The 21,066-nt window shown below is 39.2% G+C and overlaps 1 protein-coding gene across 1 annotated transcript; it reads right to left on the reverse strand.

The window, feature by feature from the left end:
• Window positions 1-7,485: 7,485 nt before the first annotated feature.
• On the reverse strand, window positions 7,486-20,264 carry LOC132887161 (NACHT, LRR and PYD domains-containing protein 3-like). Its single transcript, XM_060922625.1, has 12 exons — window positions 20,180-20,264; window positions 19,870-19,929; window positions 19,421-19,537; window positions 19,098-19,199; window positions 18,880-18,937; window positions 18,265-18,469; window positions 16,292-18,062; window positions 14,212-14,385; window positions 10,653-10,826; window positions 8,310-8,483; window positions 7,988-8,161; window positions 7,486-7,779 (listed from the first exon to the last, which is right to left on the reverse strand). The coding sequence occupies exons 2-12, from the start codon at window positions 19,908-19,910 to the stop codon at window positions 7,749-7,751; spliced, it is 3,021 nt and encodes a 1,006-aa protein (XP_060778608.1). The 5' UTR covers window positions 19,911-19,929; window positions 20,180-20,264; the 3' UTR covers window positions 7,486-7,748.
• Between the last annotated feature and the right edge of the window lie 802 nt (window positions 20,265-21,066).

The raw sequence follows: 21,066 nt of genomic DNA on the forward strand, positions 1-21,066 counted from the left end.
TTGCTCCCGATTAGGGGTCACCACAGAGGATCTTTCGTCTCCATTGCTCCCTGTCTTCCGCATCCTTCTCTACCACACCTGCCACTTTCATGTCCTCTCTCACCACATCCATGTATCTCCTCTTTGGCTTTCCTCATTTTCATTTGCCTGGCAGCTCCATCCTCAACATTCTCCTTCCAACATGTTCTGCATCTCTTCTCAGGATGTGCCCATACCATCTCAGTCTCATCTCTCTTAGCTTAACAGGCTTTGTTTTACAGGCTTTGGAATATTGCTAGTTTCACATGATGAACAGTGTTGATTGTTATTGTTACATTCATAAATGAGTGATTAGTTAAATAAAACTTGATATCAGGAAACATTACAAAAAATCTTTGGAACCCTTAGCAAAAAGAAGTTTAATCAAGTGTGCTACAAGTATACTTATTTTATACTGAAATCGAGGAAGTGTACTTGAAGGTTACTTCTTATAAACTAATTCTTGATACACTTACAACATAGTACAGGGAAGTATACTTGGTTTATACTGAACCAAGTATAAAAAAGTATAAGTAGACCTATATCAATACTAAGACTTACACTTATACATTACTTTAATACTAAAACTTATACTTGGACCTAAGTATACTTTGTAAATCTTTTTGCCACAAAATAGGAATGCTTAGCATATATCTTGCTTCAAGAGCACAATAAGGTCAACTCATTAATTGACTCAACGTTTAATTTATATATTTATACTATATGTATATATTATATTTATAATTAACCCCGCCGACAGTAGTCGGAGGGGTTATTATTTTCACCTGCGTCAGTCTGTGTGTGTGTGTATCTGTCTGTCTGTCTGTCTGTCTGTCTGTGTGTCTGCAAGATATCTCAAGAACCAATGGATCGATTTGGACCAAATTTTGTACATGTGTTGCCAATCACCCAGGAAGGAAACCATTAAATTTTGGAGGTCAAAGGTCAAAGGTCAAGGTCATGGCAGAACTTCGAAATTTTCGCCCAATGTATTTTAATAGGGAAAAGGCGGGGTTTGCACTCGTTAGAGTGTCCCTGTCTAGTTTATATTACATTATATTTTATATATATATTATATTTATAATTTATATTACATTAGCTGAGCTATACAGCTGGTAAGTGATTAGGGAATCCAACCTGATCAGAGGGCCCCTCTCACCCCCTCCATCACTCCTTCCAACTGCTCCCATCAGGCTGGCACTACAATGTACCACTATAAACAAAAAGTCCTTCATCCCCTCTGCAGCAGCCTTACTCAACAGCACATGATGAACATTACCAGCCAACCCAACCGTCAACATGCATGTCTTGTTTAATGTCTTATTATAATTCTGGAGATTAACACTTAGTCATTATGTGTACTGAATTGCATTATCTTCATGTACCTTACACTTCATCATACACAAAAACAGGAAAACAGAAAAAAGTTTGGCTTGACTTTATTTATTTAACTAGTCCCTTTCAAAAGGGTTTGGCAATGGTGTTATGTACAGTGTGTCAGCTGTTTCAACAAGGACACATTTTGTTTTGATCATGTCAGGCGAGACAGCATGAACAGTTTCAGTTTTTTGAACATCATATACAAAATGACTTTGTACATTTATTTGCGAATCTTTACATACAGGCCTGCCTGATTTACTAAGTACGTCAACTAAAACACAACATAGTTTGCGACATGGACAAAAAGCAGAGATTTCATGTGAACATATTTGTTTAAAAACAACCAATTCTATAATACAACAAAATGTACCATCTTTCAAGTATGCAGCACTGTTGAATCTCTTCTTTAGTCTGTCATAGGTTTTACTGTGGTACGTAACTCCATCAACCAAAAAACGGTTGTAAGACCAAAAGCAGTTACTTAGTTTCCCACACAACTTTTCAATGGCAAGCCTATATGACATTTTTATACTGGTTTCCCTTAGCAAAAAGTAGTATACTTAAAGTTCATTTTGTAAAGTATTCTGAAGTGTACGTATAAGTATATCACGTGTACTACAGGCCATGTACTTCAAGTGTACTAGAAAGCATACTAATTTAATACTTCTTCGGACTAAATTGGAACATTTTAAGTTTATAAAAGTATACTTCAAAGTTACTTTTAAGTTAGCAAAAGTACTCTTTAAGTACTCTCATCTATACTATATCTATACTGTAAATGTACTTGGTATATCCCTCTTGTATACTTACAGTATATAACTAGTACAATGGCAGTACATAAATAAGTGTACTTATGATATACTTCAAGTACACAATAAGGATATACCAAGTACATTGATAGTATATAAATTAATATACTTACAGTATATAACTAGTACAATGGCAGTACATAAATAAGTGTACTTATGATATACTTCAAGTACACAATAGGGATATACCAAGTGCATTGATAGTATATAAATGAGTATATTTGAAAGTGTACTTTTGTAAACTTAAAACGGACTTGAAAGTATACTTTTATAAACTTAAAATGTTCCAATTTAGTCCGAAGAAGTATTAAATTAGTATGCTTTCTAGTACACTTGAAGTACATGGCCTGTAGTACACTTGATATACTTATACTTACACTTCAGAATACTTTACAAAATGAACTTTAAGTATACTACTTTTTGCTAAGGGAAACCCTCTGATCTGTCATGTCATGTTCAGTATAAATGCATTTACTTCAATAAATGCTGCTAGTGAGGCACACTGAATGTTATACATACCCGAAAGAGAACCCTTGGTGGATTGGGAGTTTTATTGGTCCGACAGGCTCGTTCAGCTGCTGAGTGCCTTCGGTACATTCAGAGGCAAAGGCTGAAGAATGCTTCTTTGTTTTACAGGCTTTGGAATATCGCTAGTTTCAGATGATGAACAGTGTTGATTATAACAATCATCTATAACCGAAAGGCCATTCCACAGACCATGAAAATATTGCTGGGTCACAGTTTAAGTACATCTTTTTCCCACCAGAGAAATGTAAGCTACAAACACTTGTCCATTTCGATTCAGTTTGAAGGTTTTCATTGCGGATTAAAATTATCCATTTCTTTCTTCTCTTCTTCTTGACTGGCAGCTGATAAAAGCTCAAATTAGGTGTTCTCTTTTGGCCCTTTTCCACTACCCTTTTTCAACTCACTTCAGCTCACTTCAGCCCGACACGGCTCGCGTTTCGACTATCTCAGAACAGCATGACTCAGCTCGCTTCAGCCCTGCTTAGCACCCAAAACTCGCACGGTTTTGGAGTAGGGCTGAAGCGAGCCAAACCGAGCTGAGTGAGGCTGGGGGTGTGAGCAGACACTCCCCTGTGCACTGATTGGTGGGGAGGAGTGTCCTCACATGCCCACACACGCCCCGCGAGCACGCTGGGATCTGTAAACACCGCAAACCCGGAAGAAGAAGAATTACGAATTACAAGAATTTCTGAAGCCTTATGCGCCTCGCCTCATCTATACGCTTTTGCCAGTATCTGTTGGCGTTGTCGGTGACAACAAGCGACAGCACCAAGACCAGCAACACTAACGACTCCATGTCCTCCATGTTTATTGTTTACTATTCGGGTCGTGAGACTACCGCTTAAAAGCTCACTGATGTCACTGTTTGCGCTGCTTAACGACATCGCGTGACGTCCACCCACTTTCGCTAACTCCACCCAATGCGTCCACCCACTTCCAGCCAGCACGGTTCAGCGCGGTTGTAGTCGAAATGCAACTTCAATAGCCCTGCTCAGCTCGATTCAGCCCGACTCAGCACGGCACGGCTCAGCCCGACTCAGCCGCGTTTGTAGTGGAAAAGCGGCATTTGTTGTGGAGACACAGTAAGGCACACAGCAATTCACTTCAGGTGACATGGTTAAAACCAGTTAGATAAAACAATGCAGTCTTTAACAAAGGCGAAAGTAAACAACATAGCAGAGCTGACCCCATTATCGCCCATAATGCATTGCAGTAAAGAAGCGATAACATAGTTATGGGTTAGGGTCATTGCTTTTTGTGTCCATCCTTGTATATTTGTATATGATATGCTTGGTGTATTCCTTGTGAGTTTTTGAAGATGCACCCAGAGCCATAGCAGACCTTGAAAACCTTGATGTTTTCTCCCTGCAGTGTTCTGTATCTGCTGGCCAAAAACTGACAGAGATGCATACCCTTTATTTTTAGCATGTTTAAACATTTTAGTTTGAAAGTCCTACACAATCCCAGTAAGCAGAAATGTGGTGCATTTGTATTGGGGTTACGCTCATCATAATAGCAGAGGCAGACAATGCAATAGGCAGGGCTGCCAACTTTTCAAAATTCCTTGGAGTGAGATTTTTTTTGGGGGGGGGGGGGGTCGACGGCAAAATTTTTCTGCACACCACGCAGTAAGTGGGAATTTTGTATTCAGTTTGATATTCACTAGTCCCCCTGCATTCTGGTGTTTTGTTTGTGGGTCATTCAGCTGGAGATGAACAATGAAGGGGGGGTGTTGAGATTTTGGATTTAGTAGATGTTCCTGCATTCTGGTGGATTTTTGGAGTGGCCTGCTGTGCCATACCTACATTCTTACACACCCTGACTTGCCAGGCCTTCAGCTTGTGGCCAACAAAAGCACCAAGTTTTGGCTTAAAAGCCCCCACACTAGAAAACTACAGATGACTGCCAATGTTCCTGTAGCCCTATAGACCTGTGTTTCAGATTTAAAGGCAAGTTCATGTTTGAAAATATTTCATCAGCTAAGCCTAAACACCTTCTGAATTGAAACTAAATGTTAAGTTTTTAATAACTGTTGCAAAAATAAGATTGTCCCTCACTTACCCTGTTCACACTAGGGATTTTGTACCGATACGAAACTACTTTCGTACCGCAACACCTGTCCACACTAGCAACTATACCGGTACTGTAGCGGTATAACTGTATTGGTACGAAACCCATACATTTGTGGGTTTCGTACTGGTACAGTATCGGTACTGTAGCGCTTCGCTGTAGTGTGGACAGATGAAGCGGCTCTGTATCGATACAAATATAATGCGCATGCGCAAAGTCAGACACCTCAATCGATGTCTTTGCTGAATAAAATAGTAAAGAACGGAGATTCGTTTGTTTCTTTCTCAACTGCCTCGCGCGTTTTATACGATTCGACTGAATAAATGACCACCAGAAATACAGACTGTACATTGACAACAAAAAGCACACACACGTTGTTTCATCCGTACGGAAGCCGAGAGAGGCCGGTCCGTGTATCATCCGATCATTGATCGGATGATACATGGACCAGAGGCCCTTCATATAATCCTTTTTTTTATTCACCTTGTTATCCCGAGATAACGATATAATTAATTCAGGATCTCGAGAAAACAACACAACTAATTCGAGATCTCGAGAAAACAAAACCGTTATTTCGAGATCTCGAGAAAACAAAACAATTATTCCATGATCTCGAGAAAACGAAACAATTATTTCATGATCTCGAGTAAACAGCTGAGAAATGGTTTATTCAGGTGCACCAAGAGACTTGTGATATGCTGACTTTGGGGCTATTTCTCATTCTGTATAGACGCAACTTTGGTCATTAGAATGTCTGGAATAATCGATCACCTAATAAGGCAATATTTTGATCAGGGGTTGACACAGGGAGAGATTGCATTGAGTCTTTTAATAAGGGATAATTTCAAAATTAGTCCATGGCACCTCCGCAGAAGACTGGCCCGGCTTCGTCTCTACCGACGGAGATACAGTGATCCAGCTGAGATCATGAAATAATTGTTTTGTTTTCTCAAGATCACGGAATAATTGTTTTGTTTTCTCGAGATCACAGAATAATTGTTTTGTTTTCTCGAGATCTCGAAATAATGGATGCCATATATTCTCGGAAGGAAGTTACTCGGTAACCACGGAAACATTTCGCGCACGCGCATTTCAACTACTGTGAAAGAAAACCGTAAACATTTCTCGCTAGTGTGGACAGATGCACTAAACTGTACCGGTATACTTTGTATCGATACAGTTATACCACTTTCATATCGGTATAAGTGTGAACACAGCAACTGACTATTCATTATGCATTTAAGGGCTTTCCCCACCACTGGGTTCAGCAGAAGATTGGCATGGGGAAAAATATCAACAGCAAAAGAACAAATAAAATGCTTAAACAGTAAGCAAAATGTGCATGTGCTACAAGAAACATTAAAATGATTAAGTTTGAACAGTATTGAAACACAAAAAGCTGAACCTTAGCCATAGGTGGGAATGTGTACACAAAGTTGGGCTTAAAAATTTTGGTCATACTTAAATAAGCTATATTAATATATTTCTTATTAATTTATTCCTTATCCATGTTTCTTATTAGTAATAGAGCATTCATCAGGGCCTGTTATCTGACAAATATTCTCTACGTGTCTTGCCCTCTTTGAAACCCTGTCTCCTCAGTATATTGTTCTCTGTCTTTTTGTTTAATTATTCACAAGTTCAAGTTCTTTGGTATTACAGGTGACCATGCTTTATTTACTTTAACTGAACAATTACATACATCATAAATAATTAAAAATAAATACCCTGTAAATAAACAATAGGTATGGTGGCTAATGGCTCTTCTTGCATTTGTAATATTATCTCTTACTTGCTTTATTTTACAACATTTCCAGTATGGCTTCAAATAAAGTCATAAAGTATGATAACATGCAGTAAACAAACTAAAAATGCGCTTAATAAACGTGTGCTAAGGAGGTGCTCTCCCGTGCTGCTTGTTGGGGAAGATAAAGGCTGTGGCATGGCAGCAGGCCTATAATGATTTAGCATGCCTAGTACACAGCTCTTGATATGGCATTATATATTCTCACAACACTTATAGGCTAAAACGATTAAGAAACTTTATATAAGTTCATAATTACGCCAGTAACACCACACATTGGCGTGCATATGTACAAACTTGTCTGAGACACCTGTCTTCAACTCAGATACCTTCTTCTCTCTCCTCTTCCTCTAAATTGACGGCAGGCAATTATCCAACTTCCGGCGAGTGCAGCATCATTAGATGCGCCACCTACCATAGGGGAGTGTGTACAGAAGGGAACAGCTCTCTGCCTGTTTAGCCATGCGTAATCGATCGCAAGTGGTTGGCGCGACGCAATGGGTAGCCTAGATCAGATAGATAAACTAGATTTTTTTCTAGCGTGAGAAATCGGAGGTATGGCGTGTGAGCGTGTGAAGACAATCAAATGCATGTGTCTCACACTCATTGCATGAGAGTTGGCAGCCCAGCAATAGGCCAGTGACAGGTAGGATCATGTAAAGTCCCATCTGTGTCCCCAGAACTTTTCAAACCAAAATGATGCCCATGGTAATTAGCGGTCTGGTGGTTTGTGTGAGCAGGGCGGCCTGGGGTCGAGTCAGATTCCCAGCCTGAATTATTGTTTCAGCCCACCCATGCATACTCGTGCTAATTTAAACCCTGTTCTGGAAACAGCCCTTTTTTCAGATAATCCCTTAATTTACTAGAAACTCAAACTATTCTCAAACTTTATTTATTTCAGCTGCTTCATGTTTACAGTTCTGGCATGTACATTATCTCTAATTTACCAAAACAAAGCACTGAAAAAGCAAAATCTTAACCATTATCATCATCCTTTTAAAATCATAAGTCACACACACTCACTGTCCACTTTATTAGGAACACCTGTACACCTGCCCATAATGCAGTTATCCAATAAGCCAATCATGTGGCAACAGCACAATCTATAAAATCATGTAGATGCACATCAAGAGCTTCAGTTAATGTTCAGTTGAAAAAATCCTCCTGAACCTGGAAAGAAATTGAAAAGGGTCAGATGAACAGATGTTTATTATATTTATCAGAATCAATAGTCCGACTCCTCACAAGAAAAATAACTGTAAACACAGGAGGCTTTTTATTTATTTATTTATTTATTTATTTAGTCAGTGCTGGCCCCACACGGGCCCTAAGCAGCATGTTTACTCTGTGTGTGTGTGTGTGTGTGTGTGTCTCACACCGTATCTCCAGTGTACAGTGTGGATCCTTCAGTAGATCAGAGAGCAGCTTCACTCCTGATTGTCCTAGATTATTGTGTTCCAGATCCAGTTTTCTCAGGTGTGATGAGGGGTTTGACCTCCGAGCTGAAACCAGAACAGCACAACCTTCACCTGTAATACTGCACTGAGACAACCTGTAGAGAGATCAACAATTACAGTTCAACACACACACACACACACACACACACACACACACACACACACACACACACACACACACTATTAGGTTTATATTAGAATAATGACAATCAAATGAACAAAATGTGAAAGTGATGATCTGACCTCAGTATCTCCAGTGTACAGTGTGGATTCTCCAGTCCAGCAGAGAGCAGCTTCACTCCTGAATCCTGCAGGTTATTGTAACTCAGGTTCAGTTCTCTCAGTCTGGAGGAGTTTGAGCTGAGAACTGAAGACAGAACTCTACAGCTTTCCTCTCTCAGATTACACGCACGCAGACTGAAAGAGAAGGAATTATATAGCAGAACAGCAATGGGTGTGTGTGTGTGTGTGTGTGTGTGTGTGTGTGTGTGTGTGTGTGTGTGTGCACATACATGTGCGCGTACAGTCATCTATCACGTGTACATTTTCCTGAGTAACACTGAGGTAGTGAATCATGTCAAATAACGGTTTTCAGTTCCAGTGTAAATTGTAAATATAAATATAAACATGAAATGAAACTGTTAAATGTAAATGTTAAATATAAATGGAGAGATATTTAATGAAGGATGTGAAAAGCAGATTTAAAAACGGTCCTCAGGAGCCAAGATCTCATTTTAAAGCAAACAATCAGAATTAAATCAAAACCTTTTGTACAAAAACATATGCTATGAAAAAGTAAAAAGTTAAAAGCAGCCAGTGTAGACCTGTCTACAAAGTACAGAACCACCTCTGTTTTCAGTGGAAGTCCAGAAAGGCCATCGGTTTATTTTATTACATTTTATATCTCAAGATAAATGTTATTTTCTTGACTTAACAAAAGTTGGTTTCTAAAGATCACAATTTATTTTCTCCTGATGGTAAAATGCAGAATTCAGCCTACATGCTGCACAGCATGGATGAGTGCATCTGTTTTTACTTTAATCAGCATCTGCCCCAAGAGGGAACAGCTGGAACAGTGTGAGAGTTGCTGCCTCACAGCTTCAAGGTACTTGGTTTGAGGCTTGGGTTCAGTTCTTTCTTTCTTTCTTTCTTTCTTTCTTTCTTTCTTTCTTTCTTTCTTTCTTTCTTTCTTTCTTTCTTTCTTTCTTTCTTTCTTTCTTTCTTTCTTTCTTTCTTTCTTTCTTTCTTTCTTTCTATCCAAATTCCCCCTTGTGGATCAGTAAACTCCATCTCTCAATGTATTTATCTAGCTGTATGTTTGCTCGTGCTACATAATGTTCAAACTGTCCGAGTGTCCATCACTTGAGAAGGGGACTCATAAATCTGCAGCTGTACTGTGGTGGACACTACAGTGATCCTGAATGGATGGTCATTGCTCTTTTCAGATATACTGCAACAAATGAATTAGAATGATTGTTTGGGAACATGATGTCATCACAAAAACAGTAAATTCTGAAACTGATCTCCGCTATGAAATTACAGACATACAAAAAATGCAGAAGTAGGTGAATGTAAAAGTAGGTAGCATGTGTAGCACTAGCTAGTCAGGTACTGTAGCCAGTTTACCTATTGCTAATGTGTTGTGTACCTACTTCTCTACATCTATAGATCTATAATTTCATTATTTTATATTCTGTTATCTTATCATAACTGCCTATCCTACTCTATGTTGAATATGTAGAGTATTTTGTTGTATTCTGTTCTCTACCATCATGTTTTCTATTTTGTTCTATTCTCATCTGTTCTTATACATGCTATATTGTTAATAGTGTGTGTGTGTGTGTATATATATATATATATATATATATATATATATATATATATATATATATATATATACACACTAGTATATCCATCCATCCATTATCTGTCACCATTGATCCTGTTCTACAGGGTCGCAGGCAAGCTGGAGCCTATCCCAGCTGACTATGGGCGAGAGGCAGAGTACTACCTGGACAAGTCGTCAGATCATCGTAGGGCTGACACAGAGACAAACAACCACTCACATTCACACCTACGGTCAATTTAGAGCCCATCTGTTCTTATATACACTATACTGTTATATATTTTTTTTTCTTTTTTTTTTTCTCCGTTCTGTATCACTAGAGAGACACCAACTGCTGGAGTCAAATCCCTTGTGTGTGTTAACATACTTCGGCAATAAACATAATACTGATCCTTAAATGGGGTCAAAAAAGATTTACAAATCATTGCATTCTGGTTTTACTCACATTTTAAAAAGCATGTCAATTTTTTTGGCATCTAGGTTGTAATATTTACATTTAATGTTTCTATTTTACAATTAGATTTAAAATTTATACTGAATGTTTGATACGAATCACTATTTAAATGCAACAGAATGACCTCAAATGTTCAATAAAGTTTTTTTTTTTTTAAACATGTGGCTCCCAATACTTGTCAGCCCCTTGTTATACACTGGGCGTGTTGATTTGCATTTTATTATTATTAGGTTTACATTAGAGTAATGACAATAAAATGCGCAAAATGTGAAAGTGAAGATCTGACCTCAGTATCTCCAGTGTACAGTGTGGATTCTCCAGTCCAGCAGAGAGCAGCTTCACTCCTGAATCCTGCAGGTTATTGTTACTCAGGTTCAGTTCTCTCAGTCTGGAGGAGTTTGAGCTGAGAACTGAGGACAGAAATCTACAGCTTTCCTCTGTTAGATCACAATTCCACAGACTGGAAGAGAAAAAATGAAATATCAGAAAACTGACATCCAAAACAGAAACATACACAAGCCCTCTGTCCTAAACATTATGAAAATGGGGGAAATGTATTAAAAGTGTTTTTTGGTCTGTTTTGCACACCCCCTCTATGTGACCTTCTCTATGACATCTTTTGGGATGACTGATGGCATCCTGGGATGATTTTCCTCATTGATACCATTTCTAATTTTTTGTTCAGAGACATTTTGTGAGTTTCCCATTCTAAACTCTTTTTCTGTAACTCTGACATATCCTTTCCTGCTGTCTCCATTGATATTGCAGAGGTCTATGTCCATTCAAGGGTTAGTTCTCTTTCTGTCACTCACCTCTTTTGAGTTCTTTGATTCTGCATTTCACCTACAAGCCTGTCTCTTAATGAATCAGAAAGTCCATCTCCAAAGTCACAGTATGATGAACGTTTATGCAGCTCTGCAGCTATGCAGCTATTACTATAACTATATAACATTTTATAACGGCTATAGTTATAACAACTGTAACTATATAATGGTTTATAACAGCTGCAGTTACAAGAGCTCTAACTATATAACTGTTTATATGAGCAGCTACAGCTATAACAGCTATAACTATATAACAATTTATAACAGCTAAAGTTATAACAGCTATAGCTATATAACAATTTATAACAGCTATGGACCCATCCCACGTGACATCACGACAAATGCGGCTGCCATTTTGGACATGAACTACCAGTAGTCTACCACAGCCAACAACGAGGAACGACGGCGAAGCATCGAAAGGAATATAGCCATCAAAGAAAGTTTTTACTTTCAGCAAGACTTCCATCATGCCATTATATTGTTGTGCACCTGGATGTAGTACCCATCAACACACAAGGCAAGATTTATCATTTTATCGGATCCCGACAGATGCTGACCGACGGAGAAGATGGATGGTCTCTAAAATATTGCCAAAATGATGTTTATTGACATAGCAATCGTGTGTAACGGGAAGCATTTGCATATCCGAAGTGTTGTGTTTATATCAAAGATAAAATAAACCGATATGACAACGACTGCTGCTGCCAGGTTGGGGACACAAACTAATAGAAAGGAAGTGTGCCAACAGTGCCAACACACTTCCTTTGTGGTCAATTCTGCTTTAAGGTAAGATGCATTTAATTATTCATCTGCTGTGGGTTTGGAATCGGTAGCCTGACCGATTCGTTCATGTTAGTGGTGCCATTTGTTTGTTGACGCGTGTTGAAATGGAAGACTGGTTGTTGACATGATTTCCAGTGATGCTTTGGTGCTGCTGTGGATCAGATGTGTTGAGTAGCCTGACTGTTTTTTTTTTCTTGCGTGTGGTATCATTGTTGACGTGAGGTTGTTTTTTGAACATGCCAATGCGGACACGATTTCCCCTGATGAGTTATGACTTCAGACGCGATGCGTGTGTGGAGGTGTGGAGTCCGCATGATATGTGCGTAAGATAGGCTTCATGTGTTTGGAGATCCGCGCTCTGAGACAAGCGCAAGCACCCCCCCCCCCCCCCCCAAGGGAAAAAAAGGGACCCCCCGAAAATATCGGCATAGTTCGAACACTGGGTTGGAGAAAGTAGTGGCAAATAGTGAGTGCACAAACCATAGAAGGTAAACTGTACACAGCGCCAGGGCAGTGTGATGGTATGTCTACTTTGAGATTGTGTTAGCTTATCAATGAACACACTCGTCACTCGACGAGTTTCACGTCTTTACGATGGATACTTAAATGTGTGTTAGGTATTATTGTTGCAGTCTAAGCAGTCATTGTAGCAGCTAGATGAGCGAGAACTGAAAGGGTCTGTGCCATAAACCGTTATTTCTTCATGTCCAAAATGGCGGTCACGTTTACGAAGGTCACGTGAGTGGGAAGGGTCCATAGTTATAACAGCTATAACTATGTGGTGTTTACTAAACATATGAGTACTTACTAAAAAGTTCACTTTTATTCCAGAATTCTCTCTATCAAATCATGCTGGCTGTACAAAACAAACTTTATATGCAACTCAGTTCATTCACCTCAAAAATGTGCACATTTAAATCAAGGAAATTCAATGACTTTTTTTTGAGTGTCATTTTCTAATGGAGACTAATTGCAGGACTTACTGGTTCCATGGATAACATATCCGAAAACAGAAATGACCATCTGTTCAGGATCACTACAGTATCCATGACAGGATTTGAAAATATTGGGGTCGCCTTCTCCAGTGGTGGACAATAATTTGGTTATTATAGCACTGATAAACATGTAGATACAGTAGATAGATAGATGGATGGATGGATGGATGGATGGATGGATGGATGGATGGATGGATGGATGTACTTCATTGATCCACAAGAGGAAATGTGGGAAAAATAAAATGAAACTCCACATGGTCACCCGAGCACAGGCTCAAAGTCAGGATTTCAGTGATGAAAACAGGAATGTAGACGCTCGACCATTGCACCACCTATTACCTGCATGTTTAACTGACCGTGTGGAGTTTGGACCATGTGGAGGTTTTATTTTCAGCTGTATATTGCAAAGATTGATTCAGGATGCTTGTTTAGGGCCATGATGTCATCAATACAACCAGTAAATCCTGAAATTAGTCTCTTATTTTTAAAATTTATTTGCTTATTCTTGTTCAAAATTTATTTGATTATTTTCCAGATTTATTCTTGTTTATGGCAATCCTGTGACTCCATAGAACACAGGCAAGTGGAGTGATACACAGCAGAATGGACCTGTGATGTTATATTAAATATCAGTCCTCTTATCCAATCAAATTACTGGAACAGAACTAACTGTTGCATAATAATAATGAAATAAATAGTAGTAGGCACAAAAGGAAGAAAATAGTAAAAATGACAATGACATTGCCTCATCTCATCTCATTATCTCTAGCCGCTTTATCCTGTTCTACAGGGTCGCAGGCAAGCTGGAGCCTATCCCAGCTGACTATGGGCGAAAGGTGGGGTACACCCTGGACAAGTTGCCAGGTCATCACAGGGCTACAATGACATTGTGTAAAACGTAAATAAAAAGAGAATGTGATGATTTGCAAAAAAAAAATGGAAACCCTATATTTCATTGAAAATAGTACAAAGAAAACTAATCACATGTTGAAACTGTTATTATGACTCGGAAACAGGGTTGCAGTTTAACCTGATGGTTAATCATCCCAACATTAGTGCAGAGTGAAAAGTGTCACTGATACTTAAAATACAATTTATATTTGAAAGCATGGAAGAGTAAAATGTTTAATATTTTGTCAAACTCTTTTTATACATTGGCTTTGTGTTCTACATTTTACTATTATTAGGTTTATACAATAATAATAACAATCAAATAAACCAAATGTGAAAGTGATGCTCTGACCTCAGTATCTCCAGTGTACAGTGTGGATTCTTTAGTCCAGCAGAGAGCAGCTTCACTCCTGAATCCTGCAGGTTATTGGTATTCAGGTCCAGTTCTCTCAGACTGGAGGAGTTTGAGCTGAGAACTGAGGACAGAACTCGACAGCTTTCCTCTGTCAGATAACACTCACACAGACTGGAAGAGAAATGATGAAATATCAGAACACTGATCTCTCTCTCTCTCTCTCTCTCTGAGTTCAAAAGAAAACATAATTTTCTGCCTCTGAAAACCACAATCCTCAGAATAAAGCCAGATTTTCATGATTAAAGTTCACTCACAAAATCAAAATATTAAATCAGTGCACTGTGTAAACATCAGAAGAAAGAAGAAGAAACCTTAATTTAATCACATGTGAATTGAAGCACAGCAAAATTCCTTCTCTGTATTCAACCCATCTGAAGCAGTGAACACACGCATGCACACAGAAGTGAGCAATGAGCAAACACACACACACTCCCAGATCAGTGGGCAGCTGTGCTACAGCACCCAGGGAGCAGTTGGGGGTTCGGTACCTTGCTCAAGGGCACTTCATCCATGATACAGAGGGAAGGGAAAGTGCTGTTCATTCACTCCCCTCATATTTTTCCTGCCAGTCCTGGGAATCGAACTGGCGACCATCACCAGGTTGTAATGTCACACAGAGCACAACAAAGTAAATGTAAACATGTCAGTGTAAAAGCGGCAGAGTTTGAATGAGTTTTCTTCTGTCTAAATTTCAGTAAATATATTATTTGTGTCTGTCACTAGAGTTTATGTTGAAATTTAGTGGTAGTGTCACAAATGCATATACAGATACACACCCAATATTAAAGTTACATTTTAATCTTTTTCAGTTAGAATATTTTGCGAATATAAAAAGGGTTAAATATACATATATTAGACTAATGAAGAGATTAAAATGTATTAAAAAACTCCTTATAACTATTTATTTATTTAACCTTTGTTTAACCAGGAAATCTCTTGAGATGACTCTGCAGCAATACTGAATAATTAAACTGGGGTTAAAAACTGATGATATTCCTTATTAACACTAATACAATTCTTTAACCTTCATACTTTACCCAGCTACAGGGACAACATGGGGTTAGACGTGTTGCTCAGTAGGTTAATGTCATGTTTAGTCCTTGCCGTCTATAGCACTCTGTTTTTGACTCTGGTTTCAGCTCTAGTTTATTAATTTAACTGTACATATTAAATTAACTGCTTTATTAAATTAATGGTATATATTAATCAATTATGTTATGATCATATTTCAAACAAACATGCATTTAAACTGTTGACACTTGACTTTTCTCTCATGTTTTTCAAAATACATTTATTTTGAAAAAGCAATTTACGTGTTTTTAAATGAATATGCCATTGAGTATAGAATAAATCAGAAGTAAGTTACAAATAAGTTCAAACTTACAGTCTACAATCTAATTTCCCCTCAGTAATTAGATTTGGCATTTAAAAGTACAAAAAGGAGCAGAAAAAAAAAACGAACACTGAACCAAAGAGGAAAAAATAGCCATTTATGTCATGAAGCTCTCGATAAGCTTTCTCACTCTCCTAACATGCAGAAGAACAGTGATCTGATTATAGTAAGGGGTGGCAGGGTGGTGCAGTGGTTATCACTGCCATCTCACAGCAGGGAGGTTCTGGGTTTGAACCTGTGTGGAGCTTGCATGTTCTCCCCGTGTCTGTGTGGGTTTCCTCCAGGCGCTCTGGTTTCCTCCCACAGTCCAAAGACATGTGAATCAGTCAACTAGCTACTCTAAATCCCCCATATGTGTGAATGTGTGTGTGATTGTTTGTCTCTGTGTAGCCCTGTGAAAGATTAGAGAGCGGCTCAGGCTGAAGCCTGCCTCCCACCTGAAGTCAGCTTGGATTGGTTCTAGCTTCTCCATCACCCTGACAGATAAGTGGTATAGATAATTGATGAACGGATGGATGATGATTGGAATTAATGATAAACATTATCCTAATAAGTGCAATGTCATTAGTGTTCATTTAAAAATAATAAAAACTCCACATTTGAAATAATTGTAAAATTACTTACACAGCTTTTTTGGAAGCTTTGACCACTGGCACCAGTCTCAGAAAACATTCCTCGGATGGGTCGTATTTCTTCAAATCAAATTCCTCCAGATTCGCTTCTGAGGTCAGCAACACAAAAACTAGAGCTGACCACTGAGAAGGAGAGAGTTTGACTCCTCTGAGACACAACACATCTCCACTCTTCAGGTAACGTTGTACTTCCTGCACTAGAGAATGATCATTCAGTTCATTCAGACAGTGGAACAGATTGATGGATTTCTCTGGAGAGGGATTCTCCCTGATCTTCTCCTTGATGTACTCGACTGTTTCCTGTTGGCTGTGAGAGCTGCTTCCTGTCTGGGGCAGTAGGTCTCGTAAGAGAGTCTGATTGGACTCCAGTGAGAGACCCAGAAGGAAGCGGAGGAACAGGTCCAGGTGTCCATTCTCACTCTGTAAGGCCTTGTTCACTGCACTCCTGAGGAAATCAGACATGTTTGACTTGCTGAAAAGATCAGACAGATCAGTGGTTTGTTGTTCTGTTACATTTCTGCTGAGGAAGGATATAAATGCATATAATGCAGCCAGAAACTCCTGAACACTCAGATGTACAAAGCTGAACACCTTCCCCAGGTGAAGCCCAAGCTCCTCTCTGAATATTTGGGTACACACTCCTGGGAACACTGACACTTCTCTCACATCAATGCCACACTCTCTCAGGTCTTCCTCATAGAAGATCAGGTTTCCTTTCTCCAGCTGTTGGAAAGCCAGTTTTCCCAGTGCCAGGATACTCTCTCTGGTCTGCTGAGGATCAGGCTCACATTTCTGATCAAACTTTTGGAACTTGTGTTTGATCTGAAAGATCAGGAAGTGTGTGAACATTTGAGTCAGAGTCTTGGGGATCTCTCCACTCTCTGCTTCACCCAACATTCTCTCGAGAACAGTGGCTGAGATCCAGCAGAAGACTGGGATGTGGCACATGATGAAGAGGCTTCTTGAAGACTTAATGTGGGTGATGATATCATTGGCCAGGCTCTGATCACTGATCCTCTTCCTGAAGTACTCCTCTTTCTGAGGATCACTGAACCCTTGTACCTCTGTTACCTGGTGTACACACTCACGAGGGATCTGATTGGCTGCTCCTGGTCGAGAGGTTATCCAGAGGAGAGCAGAGGGAAGCAGATTCCCCTTGATGAGGTTTGTCAGCAGCACATCCACTGAGGCGGACTGCGTCACATCACACAATCTCTCATTGTTCTGGAAATTTAGAGGAAGTCGACACTCATCCAGACCATCAAATATGAACAGGACTTTGTTTATATCACAGTCTATTATTTGTAATTCTTTCATTTCTGGGAAAAACTGATGAAGAAGATTCATCAGACTGAGATTTTCCTGCTTCATCAGATTCAGCTCTCTAAAGGGAAGTGGAAACACTAAGGTGACGTCCTGATTTGCTTTTCCTTTCGTCCAGTCCAAAATGAACTTCTGCACAGAGACTGTTTTTCCAATTCCAGCAACTCCTTTAGTCAGCACATTTCTGATGGACGTGTCTTTAAAGAGATTGCTACATTTGATGGGTGTCTCCTGTGTTGCTGGTCTCCTGGACGCCGTCTCAATCTGTCTCACCTCATGTTCTTTATTGACGTCTCCACTCCAACCCTCTGTGATGTAGAGCTCTGTGAAGACTTCATTCAGAAGAGCTGAGCTTCCATGCTGTGAGATTCCTTCATTAATTCTTTTACATTTCTCTCTCAGTTTGGATTTGAGCTTTTGCTGATACACAGAGACGTGTTCTGTTACAAAAAAGAATAAAATATAAATTATATGATCATCTCTGGTGACCATTGATCACATAGCTGTATGTGATGTCAGTACACATCTGTTATTTTATTCTGTTGATAAAATCACATCATTATGATGAGACATGTTTAATAAATTTAGAGCAGTTTCCTCCCTCTAAAGTTAAGGTGATGTTAGAACCCCATGAGCTCTTACTGTTCTTCAGTGTGTAAGCGAGATCTGGGTGGTTCATGTTCTTCAGGAAGTGCAGTGTGATCTTCAGCACTCCCTCTCTGACACTGCTCTGATCCTCCTCATCCTCCACCTCCCTCTCAGAGCATGCTGGGGAATCTGGACTCAGGAGTCTCTTAAACCTCTTCAGCTCCGTCTTTATCACAGTGATGAATTTGTGCTCCAGATCCTGATGTGAAACAGAAAAAAACAAACAACCCCCCCCCCAAAAAAAAAAATACTATCAAAATTCTTTTGTGTCTGATAAATCATAAAACTTCTCCGCGAAGATGGAATAAATATCAGGTTTTGCGCCAAACACAGCTTTGTGATTTAAAATGGTGTATTCCAGGCCTGTACAATAGGGGAATCCAGACAAACTGGTTTCAGCTGAGAGCACAGACGAGCAAAACATGAAGGTGAGTCAGTGAGTATTTCTGTGTGTTGAAACCAGTGAGGAGAACAAAATACACTCATGTTCTCTCTTAGTGTCGCTCAGGATTTTGTTCTGTCACATTGCAGTGAGAGTGGAATAGGTGTAATGATTACTCAAAAATGGTGGGATTTGTAAATATTACACACACACACACACACACACACCTTGAATATGGCCTCCAAATTACTCTTCTCAGCGATTTCTGATGTGTTCTTCTGTGGGCTATGAACAAACAAAACACTTGTTAAAAGTTTAACACGGACTATCAATCATATTCATAACTACAAACACAAACCAGTGAATACACTTATATTTGAGAGATGTTTGATTAAGCGCGAGTGTGAGTGATAAAAACACTTCACTCACATTAAATTGTACTGACCTCAGATCAGGAGCACAGTCTGTGTCTCTAAAGTTTTTTGTAGGCGTCAATGACCTATCACAGCTGGGTTCAGGTGAGTCTGATCTCTTACTCTTTAATGATCTATGGCATACCGGTAGAAGGAAAGTCTTGTTTAAAATGTCTAATCTAAAATGTACATGTTCATTCAAGCTGGATTTTCCATATGAAGTTAAATAAATTGTGAACAGGGGACAAAAATTGATAAAAAATGTTCAATACATTATTAAAATGTATATCATTGAATAAATTAAATAAATAATGAATGACCCAATGCCCTCCATAGACACTACACATGTCCTCACCTTTGATCAGTAGCACAGTCTGTGTCTCTAAAGTCTATTGGACGCACTAGTGACCTGTCACTCTTCATGGACACACCATTGGGTTCAGGTGAGTCTGATCTCTTACCCTGAATCAGACTAAACACACACAACCACTGCATCATTATTATTGTTCTGCAGCAAAACTGAATAATTATACTGGAGTTAAAATCCTTATTAACAGTGATACGATTCTTTAACCTTCATACTTTATCCAGCTACAGGGACAATTTGGGGTTAGACGTGTTGCTCAGTAGATTAATGTCACTAATCATCAGCTGGTTTTTGAACATATTTGTACAAAGCTGCTGAAATAAACTCTCAATGAATCACTTTTCACAGAAACACGTCAGTGTTCAGAGTCTGATCTGTTTAGTGTTGGTGAATGTGAGAATATTTATACATTTCACAGAGTCACACCCTTCACTCACCTCTCATCTTTCTTTGTGTCCTGTTCCCCAGAAACACTCATTTTGGAGGTCGTGTCTCTTCTTTCAGATTATACCCATAAACACAGAGAGAGAGAGAGAGAGAGAGAGAGAGAGAGAGAGAAAATGTACTTCACTCCAACACAGGTGCGTTAAATCTAACTCTGTATCATCACTCGGTTCACTCACAGGGAAATCAATTCCTACAGTAAACTGTGTAAGTTACAACTTCAATAAAAATCAACTGAACTCTTCTTCATCTCGTGTAGATTAACAACATTCACATATTATAACTTTAGATTGAAATACTTACTGCGTTTTTCTCCTGAAACCTTTTACAGTCCTTTCATTGCAAAATGGATTTTCACTTTCACTCAAACCAGCTTGACTGGTTTAATAATCAGATTTCGAGAGCAGAAGGTGGAGACAAACACACACACACACACACACACACACACACACACACACACACACACACACTCAAAGAGATTTTAAAAATGATCAGATTAAGGCTGGGTTTACACCGCACAATTCCTGCTGTCTTTTAGGATTATTATTGCCCCACTGTACAAGATGATCCAAATAAAATCATGCCAATATTTTAAAGCATACTTGATAACGTGTTCTTGATATCAGATTATATTATGAAGATAATTACTAAGGTCTGCCATACAGGAGCCCAGCTACACAGCACATGTTCATCGCTCTTTACCTGGAAAACATGAAATAGTTTCATGCTTTCATAATAGCAAATAAGCTTGAGGAAGAGAGCTTTTGTGTGAATATCTTGCTCGACACCTGAAAGCTGTTAACAGTTGACTTGGAGTGGCAGCTTAATATTCCACCTCACATCACCCAGATTTCATTAAGATCAGACATTAATCTGATCTTGGAGACAAACAAACTGATCTTCCTGCTGGAGCTCACTGTGCCTTGTGAGGAGAGGATGAGGGGAGGTACAGGAGAGGAAGAAGACCAGAAATGCTGAGATGGTAGAGGACTGTCACAGGAAAGGGTGGAGATCCAGGTGCATAACAATCATGCTTGGCTGCAGTGGGTTTGCACATCATTCCCTCAGCATGGTCCGTGGTATTCTGGGCATGAGTGGGCTAAGCAGAATTACAGCCATGCTTTCCAAATCAGAAGTAGCAGAGAAAGCCTTGAGGTGGTTTCAGCTGAAGAGAGGACAGGAGTGGGAGC

The sequence above is a fragment of the Neoarius graeffei genome, chromosome 5 (assembly GCF_027579695.1).
Source record: "Neoarius graeffei isolate fNeoGra1 chromosome 5, fNeoGra1.pri, whole genome shotgun sequence".
Lineage (NCBI taxonomy): Eukaryota > Metazoa > Chordata > Actinopteri > Siluriformes > Ariidae > Neoarius > Neoarius graeffei.